This window comes from Bombus pyrosoma, linkage group LG9 (assembly GCF_014825855.1).
Source record: "Bombus pyrosoma isolate SC7728 linkage group LG9, ASM1482585v1, whole genome shotgun sequence".
NCBI classification, from domain to species: Eukaryota; Metazoa; Arthropoda; class Insecta; order Hymenoptera; family Apidae; genus Bombus; species Bombus pyrosoma.
Window position 1 is genome coordinate 14,680,387 of NC_057778.1, and position 21,173 is coordinate 14,701,559.

Sequence of the window (21,173 nt, forward strand, 5' to 3'; positions counted from 1 at the left end):
GTAGCCGCGTGTCTTGGCACGATTTTCTTTCACCGGTCGAAACCAGGCATCGTATACATAGGTTGTAGGTGTACCATTAGAGGAGGGAAAGGGAAGACACAATTCCATAGAGTGTGCGAATGTTGCTTCGAAGTGTCTACCGCCATTATCTTTTCATCAAATTGATCGATACTTTTGTTGAAACTTTTATCAAGTTCGTGTGAAACGAAAAGAAAGAAAGGGTGATTAAGTATTGATTGATAAATATTGTGTTGTTTGAAAAGTACAAGTTTGGAAGATGATTATCGGGGATGACTATCTTGTTTCAAAGTACCATTTCGATATAATTACAAATAGTTGTAAAATTTATACTTTTATTTATGAAAATCTGATTATACTTTTAATCCCAATTAATCTTGTACCGTTGGCGACGTCTAAATATTAATTAATTAATGATAACTTCTGGATATCGTCTTTTGGAAGTATCGCGTTGCTCCATTTATTAGCATGTCTTTACTAAGAAGGGTGTGTAATATAACTAAGTAGGGCCTGTCTTTACTTACAAGATGTCCTATGTTAGATGATGGATGGAACTTTTGCAAGTTTCTTTTAGGATTTACGTTATCAGGCACATCAGTTTTAACAAAATTAATCCCCGACAGAAATTAGCCGCGGGAAATTGCGTCGATTAGAAATTAAATTAGAATAAAATCTGCATGACGCTATTGCAGGAAATTCAACTTTAGTAATACAATTCCCTTTGTACGAACAATATAGTTTATAAACTGTATGTAATTAAAGAAATGGAAATATAAAAGAGAAGTTTTATAAACGTCATCACAGACTGAATTTCATCCTGAATGGAGGAAGCAATATTTGGTAACAAAGTGTACCTTTATTATCAAACATATTCGTTTCAAGGACGATTAGAACGAGGAATACATCGTGCGGCGAAGATTAAGTAGCAAAGATTGAGGAAACAATTGTGTTTTAATTTCACTCACCTCCATCGTTTGTGAGTGATGAAGAGCTTTAATGGCGTTGATAGCGTATTGTTTACTAGCGAAGGTAACGAAGGCACAGGCTTTACTTTTTCCGGTGCTGTCTCTCAGCACCGAACATTCTTCGATGGTTCCATAAATGCTAAACATGTTCCTAACATCGTTTTCGCTGAACTTCTTTGACAGCATGCCAACAAACAGTTTACGTTCTGAAAGCAAAAAAGGTGAAATAAAATGAGTATGTTCGTTGGTCAATTTTTCTAAAAAATATTCAAACAAGTAAATTATTAAATTACTTAATCCGTTGATTAATCATTATCGTCATGATTATAATAGTTGTGTCTCGTTAGAGAGCTAACGAAATTTCAATGAGTTTCGTATAATATACATAATATATTTATAAAAGTTCTATATAGATAATGTTCATATATTTTCTTGCCTTACTGTATGTAAAATAATAGTAGATCATTTATCTTTAGCAATTAGTTTTAAGGTGTACTTCTACCGTTAAGATGAAAGAAAGTGGAATGAAATTTACACTTGGATCACCTGTACCTGCGTACTGTACTCTAAACAACGCTCGAATACACAAGTAACGTTAGCTGTTTTCTATTTATCGTGTTATAATAAGCATTCAGGTATCACGCGGTCAGTCAACCACGCACCATTTGAGAATGACAGGTGGCGAGGAAAGGCGGAAGTGGCCCAGTCAATATTTGTTTAGGACCAAAAGAAAAGCTCCGCCCGGAGAAAAGCCGCTTATGTAAATTCAGCGTCGCATAGGGTTTCGCGCAGTGATGCAAGGTAGCCGACTGCATCTCTGAATATCTCGATCCACGCCTCTCTTACTCTTCTACATTTGTCAACCCTTCGATTCGCCATTCTTTCTGCTTTACTTGATTCGCTCTCTAGTCACATATACGTATCTCTGCGAATTTTCTATCAACGAAATCACGTCCACAATGAGACTTTTCCCTTTATTTTATAGGATAAGTCGCATAAATCGACCGGTTGGAATATTTTCCAGTGAAATAATTTGAATCAGACTTCGTGTCTCTGGAATTATGCAGTTCGCAGATCCATAGTTCCGCAAAATGACTTTATTTTCATTATTCTTCAATGCATAGCGAAATAAGAATTTCTTTAATTATGCAGAATAAAAATGGTAATACATACGCAGTCGGTTATGACTAAGCCAAATGAATTTTTTAAAAATCTAATTCGTATTACAATACAAAAGACGGTCAATAACCTTCATGCTTACTGTCTGGTTGAATTCAATTGATTCAATTTGAATAGGAAGAGTTAACCTCTTTGCATGTTTCTTCGTTATTCATGCATGCGCAAAGAAAACAGTGCCGTATAGTTCATCGTATATCTGAACGTAATAAGTTTATTGCTACGTATCGAATTTTTCAATTCTCATTTTTATCGGTACATTATCGATAATCACAGAATTTCCAAAAAAATTTCTTATACAATTTTCCTCCAAATTAAAAACCTAGAATCTTTTAGTTCAAATCTAAATATATAATATCTTATCTTGTCCGAGAATAAACAGTTCGCGTAGCTTCAAAAAATCACATTCCTCGTCCTCAACCTTTAAACCTAAAATAATATCGGGTATTTTCATATTTGCCAGTTCATAAAAGTAAAACATTTCTGTTCGATAGGTGACTCAAGACTTTTGCACGATACGAGTTCAAGGAATTCACGGAAATCCTTCCTCCGCAGGATTCAATCAAGAAATCATTCGACTAATTTTTTGAACGGTTAGTCGCAATCCTACTGTAGTTACAAACGACTGGCAAGATATTAACGATTCGCAAGAATTCTCACACCCGATCGATTTCTGTTTCTTTCTCTCTCTCTCTCTCTCTCTCTATGAGAGGAAGGGAGGAGATGTTTGGCGTACTTAAATCGATCACAAGTCGCCTCAAACCGAATTCAACTCGTTAACAGTTTCTCCGTTCCTTGATCGCGTAACGAGCCGTGTTTCATCGAGGCTACCCCTTCCCACAGTCAAAGGCTTCCACGATAAAAGAAATAATAAAATTGAAAATCAAGGGAAACGGTCAGCGAAAGAGCAAAGGGGGTAGAGGGAGAAGGGGGGAGGGAGAGAGAAAGAAGAGAGGTAGAAAAGGATGGAAACGGGAAAGGGGTGGGGTTGTGGAAACCCTGCACATATTCGTCGATTGCGCCGCAAACTCGTCCCCTGTTAACGATTTAATTACTTTGGTAACCTAACCGGATACCAGAGCAGCTCGCCGCCACGCTTGCCCCCATGCATCGTATCAGATTTTCCACGACGGAGCTTCATGGAGATTGAAACTGGTCTCCTTCTCCTCTGGCTATTCACCTTGCCGCTATATCCAGCCACGAATTATTTTCCACGAAAAAATTTCAAGCCCCGAGCTAGTCCGTTTCTCCCCCTCGTACCCTTTTGTCCGGTGGCATCAGTCTGCAGCAAAACTGCGGGCTTCGCTGGAATGTTTATTAAATACCGAAGACGTTGGTCTGCCACGAGGATCTTGCTCGTTTTCGGCTTTCCACCGAAATTGCAAGGTAGAGAGGGCGGGTTGCTTGATGGTCGAGCTTTATCTTTAAGCGGAGAGGGTGGAAGAATGTATTGAATACTTGCAGATAGATTGGAGGGTAAGATCGGGGATAGGGGTTTCGGTGAAGTTGGGAAATAGGAAAACAGAAGGGATAAACCGGAGGAACGCGTTGGATATCGTTGATTTAATTCAGTTTGCGGTAGCGCGAGTACCGGGTAACAATGTACGAATATCCAATTTCCAGGTAGTAAATATTCAATCCTTTTACTTTTATTTTCCCTTTATTTGTTTCTTTTCTTATTTTTAATTTTGTTTTCTGGTGGTAGTTGATGTCCATATTACAATCGAAGATCATACAGCAAAATATGACCAGTTCATTTTTGTTCCTTATTTCACGACAATAGCGTCGCATGTGGCGGTCGTGTTCCATTGTAAATCATATCAACGTGCGTGTTTGCGTACCGCATATAGAGCAACGATTTAATTTTCCTTTCATTGTTCATCGGATTCTTGAACGGCTGTTTTCTTCACGTCCAATCCATTCATTCTCCAATTAATTCGCGATTCAACGTACGCTTGCGACCGAAAGCCGTATACCTCGATACAGGTCGCTGTTTTTTTGTTTTCCCTTATGGTTTTGCGCTTTTCTCGCGGCCACTGCTGAGTGTCCGAGCACGAAACCGCGCAAATGTTTGTAAATCAATTTTACGTACTATGTACACGGTGTTTGTTCTCCTAATTAAATCGCGAATCTCGTTCGTGGAAACCGTTCCCGGTTTTCTGTCGAATAAATTGGTAAAGACGGGACACGCCGTGATAGACCGCGCGTGTGAAAAATTACTATAACCAATCTAAACCCAATCCCGCGCACGGTACCAATTGACGTTAATTCCTCGTATTACATGGGAAATATTAACAACATCTCTGTTTGATTCGAGCGTTTTATAGAACTTGTAACTTCTGCTATATCGACGTTTCTGGTATATTTCACTTTTTTGTGTCTACATCGAATGGTATCGAATAGAAAACTTTTATCTTAGTAGCACGAGATATTTTGTATTTTTCACTCATTTATCTTACGAGTTTTCGTCAATTCCTAGAAGTTTTTTGGTAAAGGTGATGTCCTAAGATACTCTAATATTATGGTTGACCGTGATTCAATAAGAATCAAAGGAACGATTTAAACGTTCTCCAGACGAAACTACGAGTTTCCGGGGAATGTTAGGAAAGATTAGATTTGCGTCACTCCTTGTTTCGTATTCGGTAAACTGACAGCAGGGCTCGCGCAGGAATATTCTTGGTCTCTTACGGCCTCACTTCCGGGACATTCGCGGTCCTTTGCCAGAATGAGAATTAACTTTGTTAATTTAATTCCCGGCTTGGCCACGTTCAAACTAACTGAATTTCAACTAGGCTGAACTACCGTGTTGCTAAGCAGTCCGCCTTCTTGTCTATGTGTAATATATCTCTATATCGCGTTTGCACCGGATGACCAATTATAGTCGGCAATTATACATTGATTCACTTGCTGGGAGAACTAGCAGAAATTGTTTCGATAAATGAAATCGCGAGTCTAAGCAAAATTCCGTAAATATTTCAAAATCGATATAGAATTATAACGGGATCTTGCTAATAAGATTATGGCGGTGAACACCAAAGGCAATCCTAAAAAGAATCAACCCTTTATGTAATTCAAGAATTATCTTATATCCCTGTCACTTTATTTCTTGGGGGTATGCAAACTGTTAAATTAACAACGAAATTACGAATATCCATTTGTTTCCATTCATTTACCAAAAAGGAACAAAATTGGATCTTTTCTTTTTTGTAAAAATATTTTTTCCTAGATCTGTTACACGAGCTTAAACGAGCTTACATGTTCTCATATGGGGGAGTCACACTTGTAAACTCTTACTCTTTTATTCTCTCTCGAGCCGCAATAAACAGTCAGTAGGCGTGGGTGAAACTGACCATTAACGCGGCAACTGTGTAATTGCCTGGCGTTAGTTGAATATCTTTAATCTTGTTTGATTTACTGGTATTAAGCTTGCAGTTTTTTCTTTCTTTGATAAAATTCTTATATAGTAAAATCCCATTTATCTGAACGTGTCGAAAGACAAACAGTTTTATATAATTGGAATTCATATAATGGAGCGAATAACGGAAAGAATAAATGCCAATTTTCTTTACATTTAAGTAAGTGAATTCAAGAAACAATTTCGTTAAATGATATCAAGTAAATGAGTTGCTGTATATTAGTTGAAGGTTGATTGACATCGAACGAGGAACGATATAGATCGATTGCGATTAAATCGAATAGACGAAGCCTTTCTTTGGATCTCTTTAATTTTTGCATAGACATCTTCTTTCTGTTTTATGTTAATGTAATGTTAATGTAATAAAGTTTCTGTATGATAAATTCAGACATGAATTATGCCCGAACATTTTTTGCGATGTTCATGAGAATAATATGAAGCGTCGTTCGATAAAACAAAACCACGTAGAAGTTGATTCGCTTTGGACGCAGGTATGCGACTCGTCATTAGTATGTCGCCGACAGAACGCGCAGGAAGTGACGTCAAAAAGAGGCAACGATTTATAGAGAGCCACGAATTCCGATTAGTGAAACGTTTCAGCTGCACGCCGACGGCGTGACTGTAAATTTTCTTTTCATAAAGTCCAACGTGAACGGAATTCCTTCCCTTTCGATCTATCGTGGTAGTTTCTCTTTTCATAAATTCAACACGAAGGGAATTGTGGTTTTTCCCGCGATAATTTCGAAACGATCTCAAAAACTTCGTGTTGTCACATGACATGTTTCACGTAGTCGTAGATATTAGAAAGTTTTGTAAAAAAAAAAAGAAATCGTTGTATCGAATGTTTGGAAAAACAGCTTTTCTGTATTCGTATCTCGTTATCATGCTAAAGCATGCGACCGAGTCGTGTATGTAGAAATTGATTTTTCGTCACCATGTACAGTGTTTTTTCAAAAAGGAACGATACGGATGGCGGAATCCTACTTCAGAAGCGTATCGGTGGTCCCGCAGTTTTGTAAAATCGCTTTAAAGGTAGCACAAGGTTGAACAACGTATTTCCTCGATTCCCTGCCGTTAGTGCCCGTATATTTCGCGAAAGCCCTCGTGGTCGCGTCGATTCACGAATATCTTCCTCGCGACAAAGATTACGCGGCCCACTCGTAGAAATGGGACCATAAATTTTGAATTGTGACGAGCGACTGGGAGGATCGTCCGCCATTTTCGGACGCTACAGGCAACGTACCTCGTTCCAGGGATAAGCCTCGTTTGGATTAGTCAAGTTCAATTCGAATCGTTTAATGAACAATCTGACTACGGGAAAATACCTAATCTCCAAACAAGTCAACTACTATACTGATTATAACTATGACTGAACATAAAATTTAGGACATGTCGAGTTGTAAATCTGTCTTCTAGGAAAGATATTAGCAAGTATGAAACAGAGATCAAAATTAATACGCAAGAGCACAAAGAATCTTTTTAAATGAATTCCAAAAAAGGCATCGAATCAAGCAGAATAAAACTGAGAACGAAACAATGCAGGAAACGTCGACGGACTTCGCCAACCGGATGCAAGTCGAAGGTACCGTATCCCATACAAATATCCAATTAACACACCGTACATCGCCTACGACTATTCTCCGGAGAAGAGAAAGGTGCATCTATGTTTATTCCTCGTTTCTGCATCGATATTTCCAAAAGCAACTTTTGAGGTGGTTTACCGAACAGTGCGTTGTACAATAAGTACCAGTCGTTACACTAAAACTAAAAATGTTTATTTATTAAAACACTTGTTCTAAATTATAACTAGTATTACGTCATAATTATAAACTACGCCGATCGTGACTTATTTGTTCGCGCTTAGCGAATTGCTTAACTGGACTGTCTGTTGGACTTGATGACGAAGCTGTCGATCTTACGACGCTCGACAGTTCGCTATTTCTTTGCTCTGATTTCGGAGGGTATTTATGGTGTTGGGTGGTATGTATGGAGGTTTGCATGGCTTTGTCTTTGGATGCTGTGACATCATCTTTTATCCGCGATGTGTTCCTGGAAACCATAGCATCTTTGTCCACCACACTTTTACTAACTTCCAAATTTATAATGTTTATGTGTTTTTTATGTGAATAATTCGAACAATTGTCAAACCCTCTAATGTATGAATCGCGTAGGTTTGATCAGCCTAATGGCCAAACAGTCAACAAGAACGATATCGATAACCACGTAATTGCTCGCGTACTTATAATTATACCTAATCGCTGCATGGTTAACGTAACAGGCCTGGTAATACGCAGAATATCGCGAAACTTCGTGGCACGCGAATAAGAGCTGTGGAATTGCAAGGTTTGTGCCATTGAAATTGTCGAAGCAAAATGGCCAAAAGCGTTATATAAGCTTTTATAACACGGTTGTTTGCCAATGGTGCAACACACGTTTATGTTCCGACTCTATATAATCATTCGGCCAGTGCGCTCGAAATTAGCATAAAGGACACGTTTCAGATTATAGGCGAATATCGTTCCTCGTGATTTCTGTATTTTGAAAGAATAAAGTAATGTTGTAATTAAAGAAATAAAGAAACTTTATAGAATTTTGTTAAAAGACGAAGGGAGTTTTTTCAATTCAATCGACGATGACGAACGATAGATAATAAAAGCAAGAGTTGGTCGAAGAATCGTGATTTTCCAACAAATCCAACATTTTTCCATTCCGTTCACCTAGATTTATCGAGAACATAACCGTATTCCACGATTTCATATTTATTTATGTCTCGCTTGCAACAACCCACCGATTTATGTATGCATTACTCACGCAGCGATACACCCCCGTTCCTAGATGTTAAATCACCTACGGAAAATGACGTATAACTGTAAGATCATTCGAATATTATAATGATATTAAATCCTTTATTACGAACTCCTTTCTTATAAAACATTTCAATTGTTTTTCCGATCATTCCAAAACCTATTGGGTTCCAGGATATTTCGGCATATTAAAACGAAAATAACAAGGAAAAGTTAACTTATTTGTCCGTATAATACGAAACGTCGACTAACAATTTCTCCGATATATTAACGAATCAACGTGCAATACAACGAACCATCGTTTTTATTTTTTCCGAAAGAAAATAAAATTACAAAGAAAACTAAGTAACAAAAAAAAAGTGGGGATAGTGAAGAGTAAAAAATATAAAACATAAACAGCAATAGGATCGAACGAGATCTCTGTTTGTTCAAAACCTTCTTTGTGCCATGACATAACAAGAAAGCGTGACAGGTAGAAATACGACGGTTTTAATTAAACTTTTAATTGCCGCAGTTCAGACTACTCGTATTACAATTATTTCACTGCGACTTCTATTAATTACGACATCTGCTCGCCTGCTCCGATATCTAAATGCAATACCCTTTTGGCCATGTTATATTTACCGAATTTCTGCAGTGTTTCTGCGTGCTGGCATTTTGCAATTGTTTGCTATTTGTAATTCATAGTGATCAATGTCAGATAAATTTCAATGAAAGCGATACAACATATATTTTATAAATTGATTGCTGCTAAAATTTTGTATTTCTATATCCCAGTATTGCTATGTACATGTATAATAAGTATATTTCTAACGATTTAAGAAATATCTTTATAAAATCAGAATCATGCAGGATTAAACATCTCTCGAGATTCTTAACAGCAATATACAGCTACGTTAAAGAACATGGATAATAGACTATACATCTGAAAAACAACGAAGAAGCTATGAGACTACTATGTTGTAATTGTTGCACGTAACGATTCTCGATAGATTTTTCATTAAACGAACGGAACATTCGCGAGACCAATGGACAATGAAAGCTCGTCGAAGCCTCGTCTTCTAGTATTCTTTTGCGAGACACGATGCGCGATACCAGTTGGAAGATAACGACAAGACTGTAGGTGCAGTTTATACCGTGTTGGGAAATAGGTTGCCATGACCAACTCCTCTGTATGTCATTTACACCACCGCAGGTTTCAGCAAATTTTATTTTAGATAAAGATAAATAATAACAATTTACAACAAGATAAAAAGTAACGAATCATTTCAACTTACATAAGCCATTATTTTTTATTTTAGAAATAACGTAAGAACAAATTTATGCTATAATTATCAACTGTAGCGAAACATGCGACTTGGAAATAATCGTTTTAATATCTCTGATTCTCAACTCCAAACACTAGTCTGTGATTTCCTTGTTCATGATCGATGATTACTGAAATCACGTGCGTGTTTACGATACATCGATTGTCATTGAGAACAGTACGAAACACTTTCTAGAGAAAGTTGGTTGACATTTTCTAGCTACAGCCTTGGAAACGTAAATCAACAGGTGGAATGCTGCGAGGATCCTGGATGACCCACGATAATCATTGAAAAATGAATATTTTTTCATTCAATTTATTTCTTTTTATTTTGTTTTAATTTCGTTTGGTTTTGTTTTAAAATAGAAGTGGAGGGTATTATGATGAAATATATAATACTTTTTTATTTTATAGCGCAATCGAATAATGTACTATTACACTATGATATGTTTCATTTTATTTTATATCGTAATAGGATAGTATGATAGACGCTATACTGGAGTGGAACACACGCTTTTGGAACATCAGTTGCTTTTCTACGCGCTGTATTCCACCCAATACCAAACTCAACAAACTGTACAAAAGTACAAGTCATATTACGCAAGGTGTTTGAAGATTTTAATACTCATAGTGGAAATATGACATCTTTAAACAATTCAAACATCTATAACACTAAAACACTGCTTAACAAATACGGTATTCAATGTCGAATAAGCGTAGACCCAGGAGTTCCTGTGTTAACCGTTGTGAATTTCCGAAAATTTAGATTATTTACAATGGTGTCGGCATAACATAGTCTAAATACACTTCATCCGTCCTAACTGTGGTAATGAAACGTTTGAGAACGTTCGTTACTGGTTCTTTAACCATGCGATTTATACAACTCTCTCAATTTGTGTTTGCGCGAAGTAGGGAGTGTCAAAAAGGAGAAGATACAGTTTGAAGACGAATCCGCATTCCAGCTTTGAAATGCATCGTATACGAATCACGTTGAACCTCGAAACGAGTGCCTGAACGTGTGAATCCCATGAATTAGAAATTACATTTTCTTGATTCATATTATAAAACGATTATAGTTTATAGTACGATTATAGTACATTGTAACTACGCTTTATTTCTGTCCAAGGAATCGGGAAATCCACGAGGAACGAGATTTGAGGTCAAAGTTTTGAAGCTTTAATTTTTACTGACAAGAAACTGATACTTAATTTCATATTTGAATTAGTACCATGAATTCGCTGCTATCCATACATCAATCTAAGAGTTTTGTATATAATTTAAATTGTGCGAAGAGCTAAAAATTAATAATCTTTTATAAATTTTTCTTTCACGATAACAAATTTTCATTTAGTTTTATATCAAAGTCATGGATATGTCAAAACGATTCATTTGTTCGACTGGGGTACTAGCCAGAAGCACTCTAAAATCATCAGATACTTTGAGACTGACAATTCTAACCCAAGGCGTCAGAAGTCAAAATAAAAAGAAAAGTTGTCGATACACGCCATCCACGAGGATGAAACATGACAGAAGGGGGTCCTCCACAAATATGACACGATGAGAACACATTTGAGTACCTACTGCGAAAAGAAATAGCGGGAATGGTGGAGCGGCAATGGTCGTCTTTGCGTTCCGTAACTTGACATGACACACCTGCTCGTTCGAGTACGTACAGTTGCTGGAAGAGACACAGGAAGATTATAAATTACAGTATTAAGTAGGGACAATGATTGTTCTGCCGTGTACAGATCTCGAAAGTTGTCTAGAGGAAAGAATGCTCTTGCATACAATCAGTATGCATAGATGCATAGATCCTATTACATCGTATGACGAACATTTTTTAAATACGCTGCAAAGGAAAAGTTAGTTACAAAATCTCAAGCTTTTTACTTTCCATAAAATGTCTCAAAACACCCAATGCTCGAAATACTTGGAGTTTAACTCCTGGCCGATTTACGATTTCATACATTTCTTTCAGCAACTGTACATAAGTTGAAGCGAAAAGGTTCGCGGTATGACTGGTCTTACTCTTGCAGACTCGTCTCTCATTCCCTTTTCTCGCTTTGTCCAGGAGAAACCGACTTTGGAAGAAGGATGAGCGATGCATGATGCAACGAGAGGAGAACCGGTTGGACACGTGGTTTTCTCGTGCCTCTCAATTTGTCTGCTCGAGGAACGAAAAGGCGCGAGGCAAACACACTTGACGTGACTTCACGAGAAACGAACCGTTTTACGATTGAATAGTAAATAGCATAACGTGTAGTTTGTTTAGAGGTTATTTTAATTTTTTCCTTTCCATGTTGGGCTGGTTTGCGATGATCAATTAGTTTGTAGAAGTGGAACAGTGAATCAAATAATTACTACTCACAATAAATTCTCTTCTCTTTACATATTATTTTAATTCTAATCGCCAAACTAAAACCAAAACAATCTTTTACGAGGAACATAAAATCACAATATTTCAGCACTAATTTTTGTGTCCCTTTTCATACATAGTAGGTGCTGCGTGTAAAAAAATATATATATATATATATATAAAAATAGATAAAAGAGAATAAAAAGGAAATAAAATATCGATCATCCACCGATAGAACTGTGAAATTTATTTTTCGATTTATTTGTCAGTAATATCGCGCAGCTCGCGCCATATATAGTTAGAGATTGACGGAAATAGAAAGAATAAATTGTTTTCCAACGAAGGTATTGTTGTATACGGACAAAAGTCGAGTTTCAGCCAGAAATAAAAAGAGGGTCGATTGTGTCTGCCTGTTCGATCTTGAGACGTATCTTTCAACGTAATAATACAGATGTACGAGAAAGACAGAGAAGCAAGGACTCGATACGTAAGTACATGACTACCTGTTTACGTTAAGATTCTATTGCGTAACAACGTGTCAAGAATTCTGTTTTGCACGTTGAAATCAGTCAGTTCGAACAGATGTTCAAGGATATCTGGTGATTTTATTTCTCTCACTAACCATGGCAAATGCTAGTGTATTTTAAATACAAAAATAGGAACATTAAATGCTTCGAATTTAATGTATTTAGTCTTACTTTTGATAAAATTTTGTGTCAACGATTCCTGCATTTTGTCGTAAAGTAGGAATTCCTGGATTTGAAGTCAGATTGAATTAACTTTAGGATTTCCTGTGGAGCTTCAAAACTCCGATTCCTTATATACCCGAAAATTCTGCAAAATGTTAAAAAGTTCTTTTGTTTATCGAAACAGGAGCGAAGTTGCGGCGCAAATAAAATAACGATTCCGGAGCCACAACGAGATTGCAAATATTTAAACGGATATACATAAATCAATGAATATGCAGACGAAACTATGAAACTGTTCTAAGTTGACTGCCCGAAATGGTGTAGAAAGACAAAGAATTCAGGCAAGAAACACGTAACACCCATTGTCCGAGCAGAGAGAGAATAGAGAAAGATCGAGGTGCTAGTTCGTTCCAGTCGAATCCAGCCACTAGTTCATTCAGTCCTATCGGCCACAGACGTCTATCTCTCGCAATAACGGCCTCCATTGATGAAATTCTGAGGTCGATAAACGACCAGCGGACCACGCAACAAAACAACGATCACAAGGAGCCACGCGTCGTACCCCGATTTATGGCGTTCAACAGTGCCTGAGGGAAGGAGTTGCCTCCACGGTATATTTTTTTGCTCTTCATGGACAGCTGTTGCTTCTGGCTATGAGTGAATTGCATACCTCTAACTATCACAACGTTTATGAATGAATTAAATTGATGTTGTGACTCGAATTAAACTCTTGTTCTCTCAAAGTAGCATAATAGCGAGTTTTCGATAATACGTACTCTAATTTCTAACTTTGTTGAGGAAGCATTATATAACGAATATATATAGATCTATGCATATCGTTATTACCGTATTATAATATTACTGGAATAAAAAGTTATTACGTAATATACGTTACAAAACCTACTTGCTTCATTTAAGAATAGTATCATGATTTACGAGCAGTAAATAAATTTCCAATTTTAATCAGAACTCGAGAAATTGATGATATCATAAATTAATGCGAATGTTGAACTTTGAACAAAGGCTATAGGAATATGAACTGGTTTCCCGAGTCAAGGACATGAACAACGCCCAAGTATTGCTTAGATGCACGCATCACACGTTTATGTGTAGGGTGTTTGCAAATTTTAGGGACGTTTTTAAACTACGGAGCAAATGAGAAAATTAATAATAATTTTTGTATTTACCTTAAGACAAGAATCTTGATCAATGTATGCTTGCGGCAAGAAATTTTTCTATTTGCATTTTGTTATTCTTAGAAAAAATATTTTACTTCTTACGGATCTCAAACTATTATTCACCGACATTGGAAGAATTATAGTTATGACGAATCTTTAATCATTGCTCTATACAGCTAAAGAAACATCCGCAGAGAATCATTAGTTATTTTTTACTCATACTAAACAAATGAATTTGTTATACGAATTTCCATTATCTTGTGTTGCTAAAACATTGTATTGTCCCAAATAGTAGTTCTGTTATCTATTTTGTATATAGAATAATCTTATCTGAATATTTATCGTTAGAATAGGATGACGTGTCCCCACTTACTCCTCAAACCTGATTACGATATAAACTCTATTTTTAAAATTATATCATATGGGATTAATCACCTGAAAGAAAATGATTAAACGACTTTAGCATAAAAATATAAAAATATATAAATTTGTCTAAATAGTGGTATTCTAATTGTAATTTAAATATTAACGATTTCTTAACGTCTATTGCCAAGATGCACGCAGGAAACGCGAATTATTTGAAAAGGAACGAAGCGACAGTGACAGGTGGAAGGCACCGCCTTTTCTCCCGATTTGCATGTGACCCAGTCCCGGCTAATCGTGAATGGTAGTCGGCCTCCGCGGATCGTTCGACTCGCTGTTCACGAACGACAACGCTTCACGTTAACCCATACAGGTTGTTCCATTATGAGCGAACGAAGATTTATCAGTCGATCGTTAGCGCGATTACAAATAAAAAATTTCACTCGCATAGCCAGAAATTCAATATTTAAAAAGATATCGTTTGCCGTCATCGGTTGGTAAGTTTCACCGATTTTTACGTATCTTATCGACCAAAATGTATTTTTATCCTTGAAAATACTAATCGTTCGGATAAGATGTTCTTTGTTTTATTCGGAAGAGTTTTAGTATTTCAAGCAATGTCTTTCGTTTAACGCAAAGAGCTTATTTTTACTACCGAAAGAGTGTGGAAGCGATAAACGACGCGATCATTCTGAAACTCAATAGTTAATTGTTGAAAGTTGGCTAACGGACGGAACGCAGATTTGATCGATTTATAGCGTGACAAGACCACCTTGTGTGGCACAATCTTGAAGATAGAACAGACATATTTTCGTTTTTGCGTCTATAAATCAGTTATTTACATGTACCAGGGGAAAGTACGCTCTTTGCTCCTTTTCAATAACGCGTATCGTATCCACGGCGATACAACCTGTATAACAACAGTATCAGCCCACTACGGTTAGGATAGATACGATGACAACGATGCCGCAAACGCGAGGATACGCCTCGTCGGTCTCGCGGTTGGACAATAGAAAATAACGTGTAATGCAATCGACGGCTTCGTTCCTATCGCCCACTGGCCGGGAATAATGGGCTACACCGTGGTTATAGCACAAGTAGAGCCGCGAACAATGGCCACGAGGGACAGCGGGCGTGACGCAAGGAGTTCGCTTCTCGACCTCGCTTGTGGAATGCGTTTCTCGATGACAATAAGCTATTAGTCATTGCTGCACCACCAACGAAATAACATCCTGAGAATGGGTGACGTAACTCGGTGAACTTGGCTGATGGAACTGTTGCAGGGAAGAAGGCTACTATTGACACTGGACGTGAATTACCAAGAGGAATAACGATGGACGTTTGCATTTCATTTTCCAAGCGATACCATGTTTTGGATACCGTGAAAATTCGAATCGTTTCGAACACGATTCGATTGCAAATCGAATACGTATACGTAAATGATGTATATATCGGTTCACGGTTCCTATTCTCATCGTGTTCAGATGTGACAACGCGGATCTGATATATTTCCAGCTGACCGGGCTTTGCGGTTATATTAATTTACGAATTTCTTATTCGAAACGGGAGCTTGGCTTTCTTAACAGGATAGAACATATGGTTCGCGATATAGACTAGTGGCAAACTCGAGATACACTGTGCTATAAAAAATATCCCATTGCCTGACATCTCGATTATTACGTAGTATGACGCAAAATCTTAACGGAGCGACCACTTTTCAATCTCGTATACGAAATACCAAGCACCGGTGTGGAACGAGTCGCCCGATTTTTCGACGATATATTCTAGTTTTGTGGGGCATATGTAGATGCCCATTGAGCGTGACAAGTTACCCGACTTTTCTGCAACGACCTGCATATGCGGGACGATAACAGAGAGAAGAGAAAGCAGAACGGTGGCTCGCTCACGTGCGCACGTGATGAAGGTATCAATTAACGAGGGGACTTTCCGTGCTCCGGAGAACTAAAAAACGGAACAATGTCGCACGTTCTGTCTTGTTAAGGAAGGAAACTTGCCGTTACCCGGCTAGAATTCATCATCATTTCATCCGCGAACGCAATCTGCAAGTCGGTCTCCCGCGACTCGGCTCCATACTTTGTAGCGCGAGTTTATTTTCGTCCACGGATGTACGGCTATAAACTTCGTTTAGATGGAAAGTTCGAATAAGCTTCGTTCAGATTAGTCAGGGTGAATTCAAACAAACTGAGACCTCCTGACGTATTGATAATATATATATTGGGAGAGAAAGTATCTACGTTTATTTATTTTAAATTATCAATATCTTATAGGATAGGTATTTTCAATCAACTTTCTCAATACGAATCGTTTGAAAAAATATAAATAGTAATAAAACAAAGAACTTTTTATCGAATCCGTTTAAAAATAAAAATCTATGCGTTAAACATTGACAGATTTCTAATTTTTTATGCGTCAGTGTACCCATTCATAGAACTTCTATTCAACATAATATATCGCAATAACGAAAAATGGAAGACTAACAATAACGATGTCGATAAAGAATTAGAAAATTAGTTTACAATCTACAAATCACAAAATTAACATGTACTCGATGATTCAGTGTTTGAGAAATCAGCGTTTTTACTAGAATTCCTCGAACGACCCTGAGGACCGCTATCCACAGACAAGTTCTCGTCATTCGCCCATCCTTCTTTTTGTGTTAATAAGACAGTTAGTCGTCAACTATATGCGTGTTCGAATCTCCACAGAGAAAACACGTTTAGAAGCCAACGACCACTTACGATCAGCTGAGACTGGGTCAGATGTAAATTAAGACAAGACAGCTTAGACGGCACATTCTCCTCCTCGTCGATTCATTCTCCCTACGAATCGACTTCTGAACGATACTTCGTGAAATGGAGATCGAGCTTTTCAAAATAGCAGATTTCGAAATAGAATGCATTACAGATACACTGCAGTGTGACTCGTTATCGTGAGTACTTCTGTGCATTCTTAATTACCATAAGTGAACGTTTCTCGCGTCCCAGAATGATTAATAAATGCAAGGTGATTTAAAAATATTTCGATTGTAGGAACGGTAATGTTTGTTAGCGACAGTATCTTGTAAAGATCTTTGAAGGCAATTAACCCGACGCTATTTTACTTCTGACCGGAAGGATGTTTACGAGACGGACTGTAAGTTACTCAAGTATTAAATGTCAATGGTCTGTTTATTCGAGATAGATATAGCACTGTTTAAAGAATAGCGATTTGGCTCATGAAGGTTCTGACCATGAAATAAGGTAACCGGGATGTCTTCCGTTCAGACGACTGTAAGAGACGGTACAGTACTCTCACAGTCTTTCATAGGATGCAATGCTAGTAGCATTTGTTGCTAACATGTAGAATATGTATGATAGTATAGCGATTTTAAGTATAGCGTTTTCTTTGAATGGTAGGAATTTTACGTGGGAATATTACTAGTGATTCAAGGAGAACGATCGTTTGTTCCGGAAGTAATTTTCTTGTTTGTTGTGCATACAAAACAGCATGGAGGAAGTTAATTAATTGAAAATGTCGAAGATTGACGAGTATTAATTATCTAACGAAACGATATAGTAAATAGTTTTCAAGAATTCAATCAGCTTCCATTTTGAAATGTAACTTAGCAATTTTCCAACGATTTATCAGCTACCGCACTCATCCAACGAATAGCGTTCTTGTTACTCTAGACTCTGGAACACAATGTTTTACGTGGGAAGCGTTCAAAAGCCAACAACGTCGACCATTCACAATCAGCTGAGCGCAACGTTACGTGTAAATCAAGATTCGACCGCGCCTCGACATCGTTAATTTGCTTCTCGGCCGCGTTATATTGCAACGGGTTTGCAAAAGTCGGTCGTTGAAACCGGCGTTGCAGCATTGACCTCGGTCCTTGGCATTCGAGGCTGCACTCTCGATGCCGACGATTCGCGCCGCGGGTCATCGTGTTCGCAGACTTTTTAGTTCGTTTCTCGAGAATACGTTTCTGTTAAAGCGGACGCTATGATATGTAGCTGTTTAAAGAGCTCCGTTTCTTCAAACGATGAGCTTCAAACCTTCGTAATTAGTATTGTGATTGCTTATGGTAGTAAAGGAAAAGAGCTAGACAAAATGGAACAGAGTTTTATAATTTAATTAGAAATATGAGAATTAGTAATTTTTACATAAAAGTTGTTCACTTTCAGTGTACTAAAGTATAGTGGTAAAATGAAAGAGAAAGAAATTTAACGAAATTGAAATGATGTAGACACATAGGTATGTACGTACATATGTGTGTAATTTCAAAGTCATGGCATCGTAGAATTCAAATGTTGGTAAGTTTTGTGGTTTCGATATTGATTTTCTATTAATTCCGGGATTAAAATTTTTTATTTTTCTTCTTCTTCTTTTAAAGGAACAAAGAATCCGAAGCGATACTCGTCACCCGTACGTCGACTAGCAATTTCAATCGCGAGCACTACATACGAGATCGTGCGGAATTCCATCGAAGGGCAATGGTGTCTGACTTTTCGGTACCAATAAATGTCACTTATAAAACCCGTTCTACAGCCGGTCCACTAATACACTGACATGGCCAGTACCGCCTTTCCCGAAGCTCTTTAACTTTCTCGCGCTCGTAAAGTCGCGTTTCTTCCGAAAAAATATTTCCTGCGATAGTCAGTGTTTCGGAATAAGCAAACAGTCTACTTATACGAGAACTAGTTAACTAGTCGCAACGATATCTTTTTTATACTCTCCGTGCTTCCTTCATATTTTTTTTTTTACACGATGTAAAATACCGAGCAATAACTTTCCGACAACGAATCTTTTATATAATGCACCATTGCGATCGGAAAGCTTTACGACCAGTTTCTTTGCAAACAAAACTTATTCGAATCCTTATCGAGATGGTGGATCGAGGTCGTGTAAATTATTGCTGAGTAATGCTAATTTTTTTAGAGCAATTAACATGTTGCAATGACGTGATCCGTCGCCGACGTTTATACGCGATTAGTAATATTGGTAAATTGAATCAAATTACTTTATGAAGCCTAAATGACGTGATTTGTAGAGGTTTCATGTATAAATTCTGAGATAATGTGGCAAGTATATTCGGATAGTACAAAGCGAATGTTATACTCAACGATTATTCTTATTTGACAATTTTCAAAAAATTAACGTTGAAAAAATAGTAATGAAAATATATTTTCAACTATTCACTCCTATAGATTAAAAATTTGCAATTAACTGAAATCTCTCAATTCCAATTGGTTATACAAATTTTCAAACACCTAATATCTAAGAACTGCCAATTATTCTTCTCGAATTATTCTTGATAGGGAAATCACGAACGGAAGTATTTCAGAGAAGACACTGCGCCCCATTAACGAAGTGAAGTTAAAAGAATTATTCCGCGATCGTTTGCAAATGTGACCGAGAACACTTGGAGGCATGCAGTTTGTCCGGTATCGACGTGCAACCGCGACTCGGCTTGCGCAATCCATTAACACGTCACCTGACTTAACTCTATTCGATATTTTCTGTCGTTTTACGAATCTTCGTCCAGTTCTTGTGACGAACGATCTTCTGCATGCTAATGTCTTTAATATGCGGAAATGAAAATCTTCTTGAAAGCCGTCGACGAATTTCTAGAATTCTTTTTCAAGAATAAAATCACTCGATTGTCAATAATTATGAAAACGAAAAATTTTAATCGATAATCCTTGAATGTAAATATTCAAGCGACATTGCAGTTAATATCCGACGTATCATCGAAGGTAAAACAATCAAAGGATCGTCGAACAGAGAAATTTATTAATTCTTTATTACTTCTACCGAGAAACGTAATAATCGAAACAGACATAAAAATCGTGCCGATAAATCTGCATATCCTCTCTCGATTCTCTCTGTTGTTCTGCGTATCGTTTTTACTTGTCTATCCGCTTAGCAGCTTAGACTCAAAGGCTCATTATGTAACTTCCCGCGTGCCAGCTTATAAGGAAGTCAAGGATGTTTGAAAGTGTAGTCGTTACAATATACTCTTCCCTTGGCATTCTTTGCGATTTTATCCTCGATGCCCACTCTCCTTCTTGTCATCAATTGTTTGTCTTTTCCGACTGAAGGAGTGTCCTACGAACGGTGCGTTTCTTTATCGAATACTGTTCAACGTTGGTGCATAGTCTATTCTTTCTGTTTTTTCGATATTGCTTATCTCCTTCGACCGTGTGTTAAAAATTAAAATTTTGTGATAGCAGTTAAAGGGAAAGAGTATGGCACAAAGGTAGGTAATTGTTAATGTGGTAAAGAGAAACAGTTGCGTATTTACGAGAATTTATATTTTACCGTTCGAAAGTTGGTATTTATGGAATTGACGATGAAGATAAAAGTTGTACTTATAGTCTAGGGTAATTATGATAATTATATAGAAGGCTTTAAATAGATGACTCATTCGCTTCATAATGTGGCAACATATTCGGTTTTTAATATATATATGCATGCATAGTCGTTCATACTTGGTTCTTGGACAATACGGCGGTTAAGAGAATGGAAAAGAAAATTCTAGATTTCTTAGAAAATTTCAATAATACTGAAAAAATATGCATAGACCTCCCGCTTTGCTATGCTGGCGTAACATTTGAAGGATTGGAAACGATGATTTAAGTATTGTCGAGTTCAAAGAGTGGTACGAGTATCTTTAGAACTGAACAAATTTAAAACAATTGTTATCTTCGCATAAATAGTTGGTTGAAAGTAAAACAAGCCTCTATTCACAATACAGATATTTCTTTGTTTGTGATTATAAAAATACGAATTTGCATAAACACCAGCAGTCTATAATAATATTATATAATTAATAAATTATTATATAATAAATTATTTTGAAAAGAACGTGTTACAAATATAAACGATACATATCATATAATT

General features: G+C 37.1%; 1 protein-coding gene across 18 annotated transcripts in view; it reads right to left on the reverse strand.

Moving 5' to 3' along the window:
* Positions 1 to 21,173, reverse strand: part of LOC122570599 (CUGBP Elav-like family member 2) — a 358,376-nt gene that overhangs the window by 27,543 nt on the left and 309,660 nt on the right. For all 18 annotated transcript variants that reach the window (XR_006317854.1, XR_006317853.1, XR_006317855.1 and 15 more), the window contains one exon: positions 984 to 1,189. Coding sequence is in view for 14 of the 18 variants with exons in the window: in XM_043733114.1 (XP_043589049.1) it covers positions 984 to 1,189 (206 nt within the window). In the remaining 4 variants the exon portion in view is untranslated. The remainder of the gene's footprint in view (positions 1 to 983; positions 1,190 to 21,173) is intronic.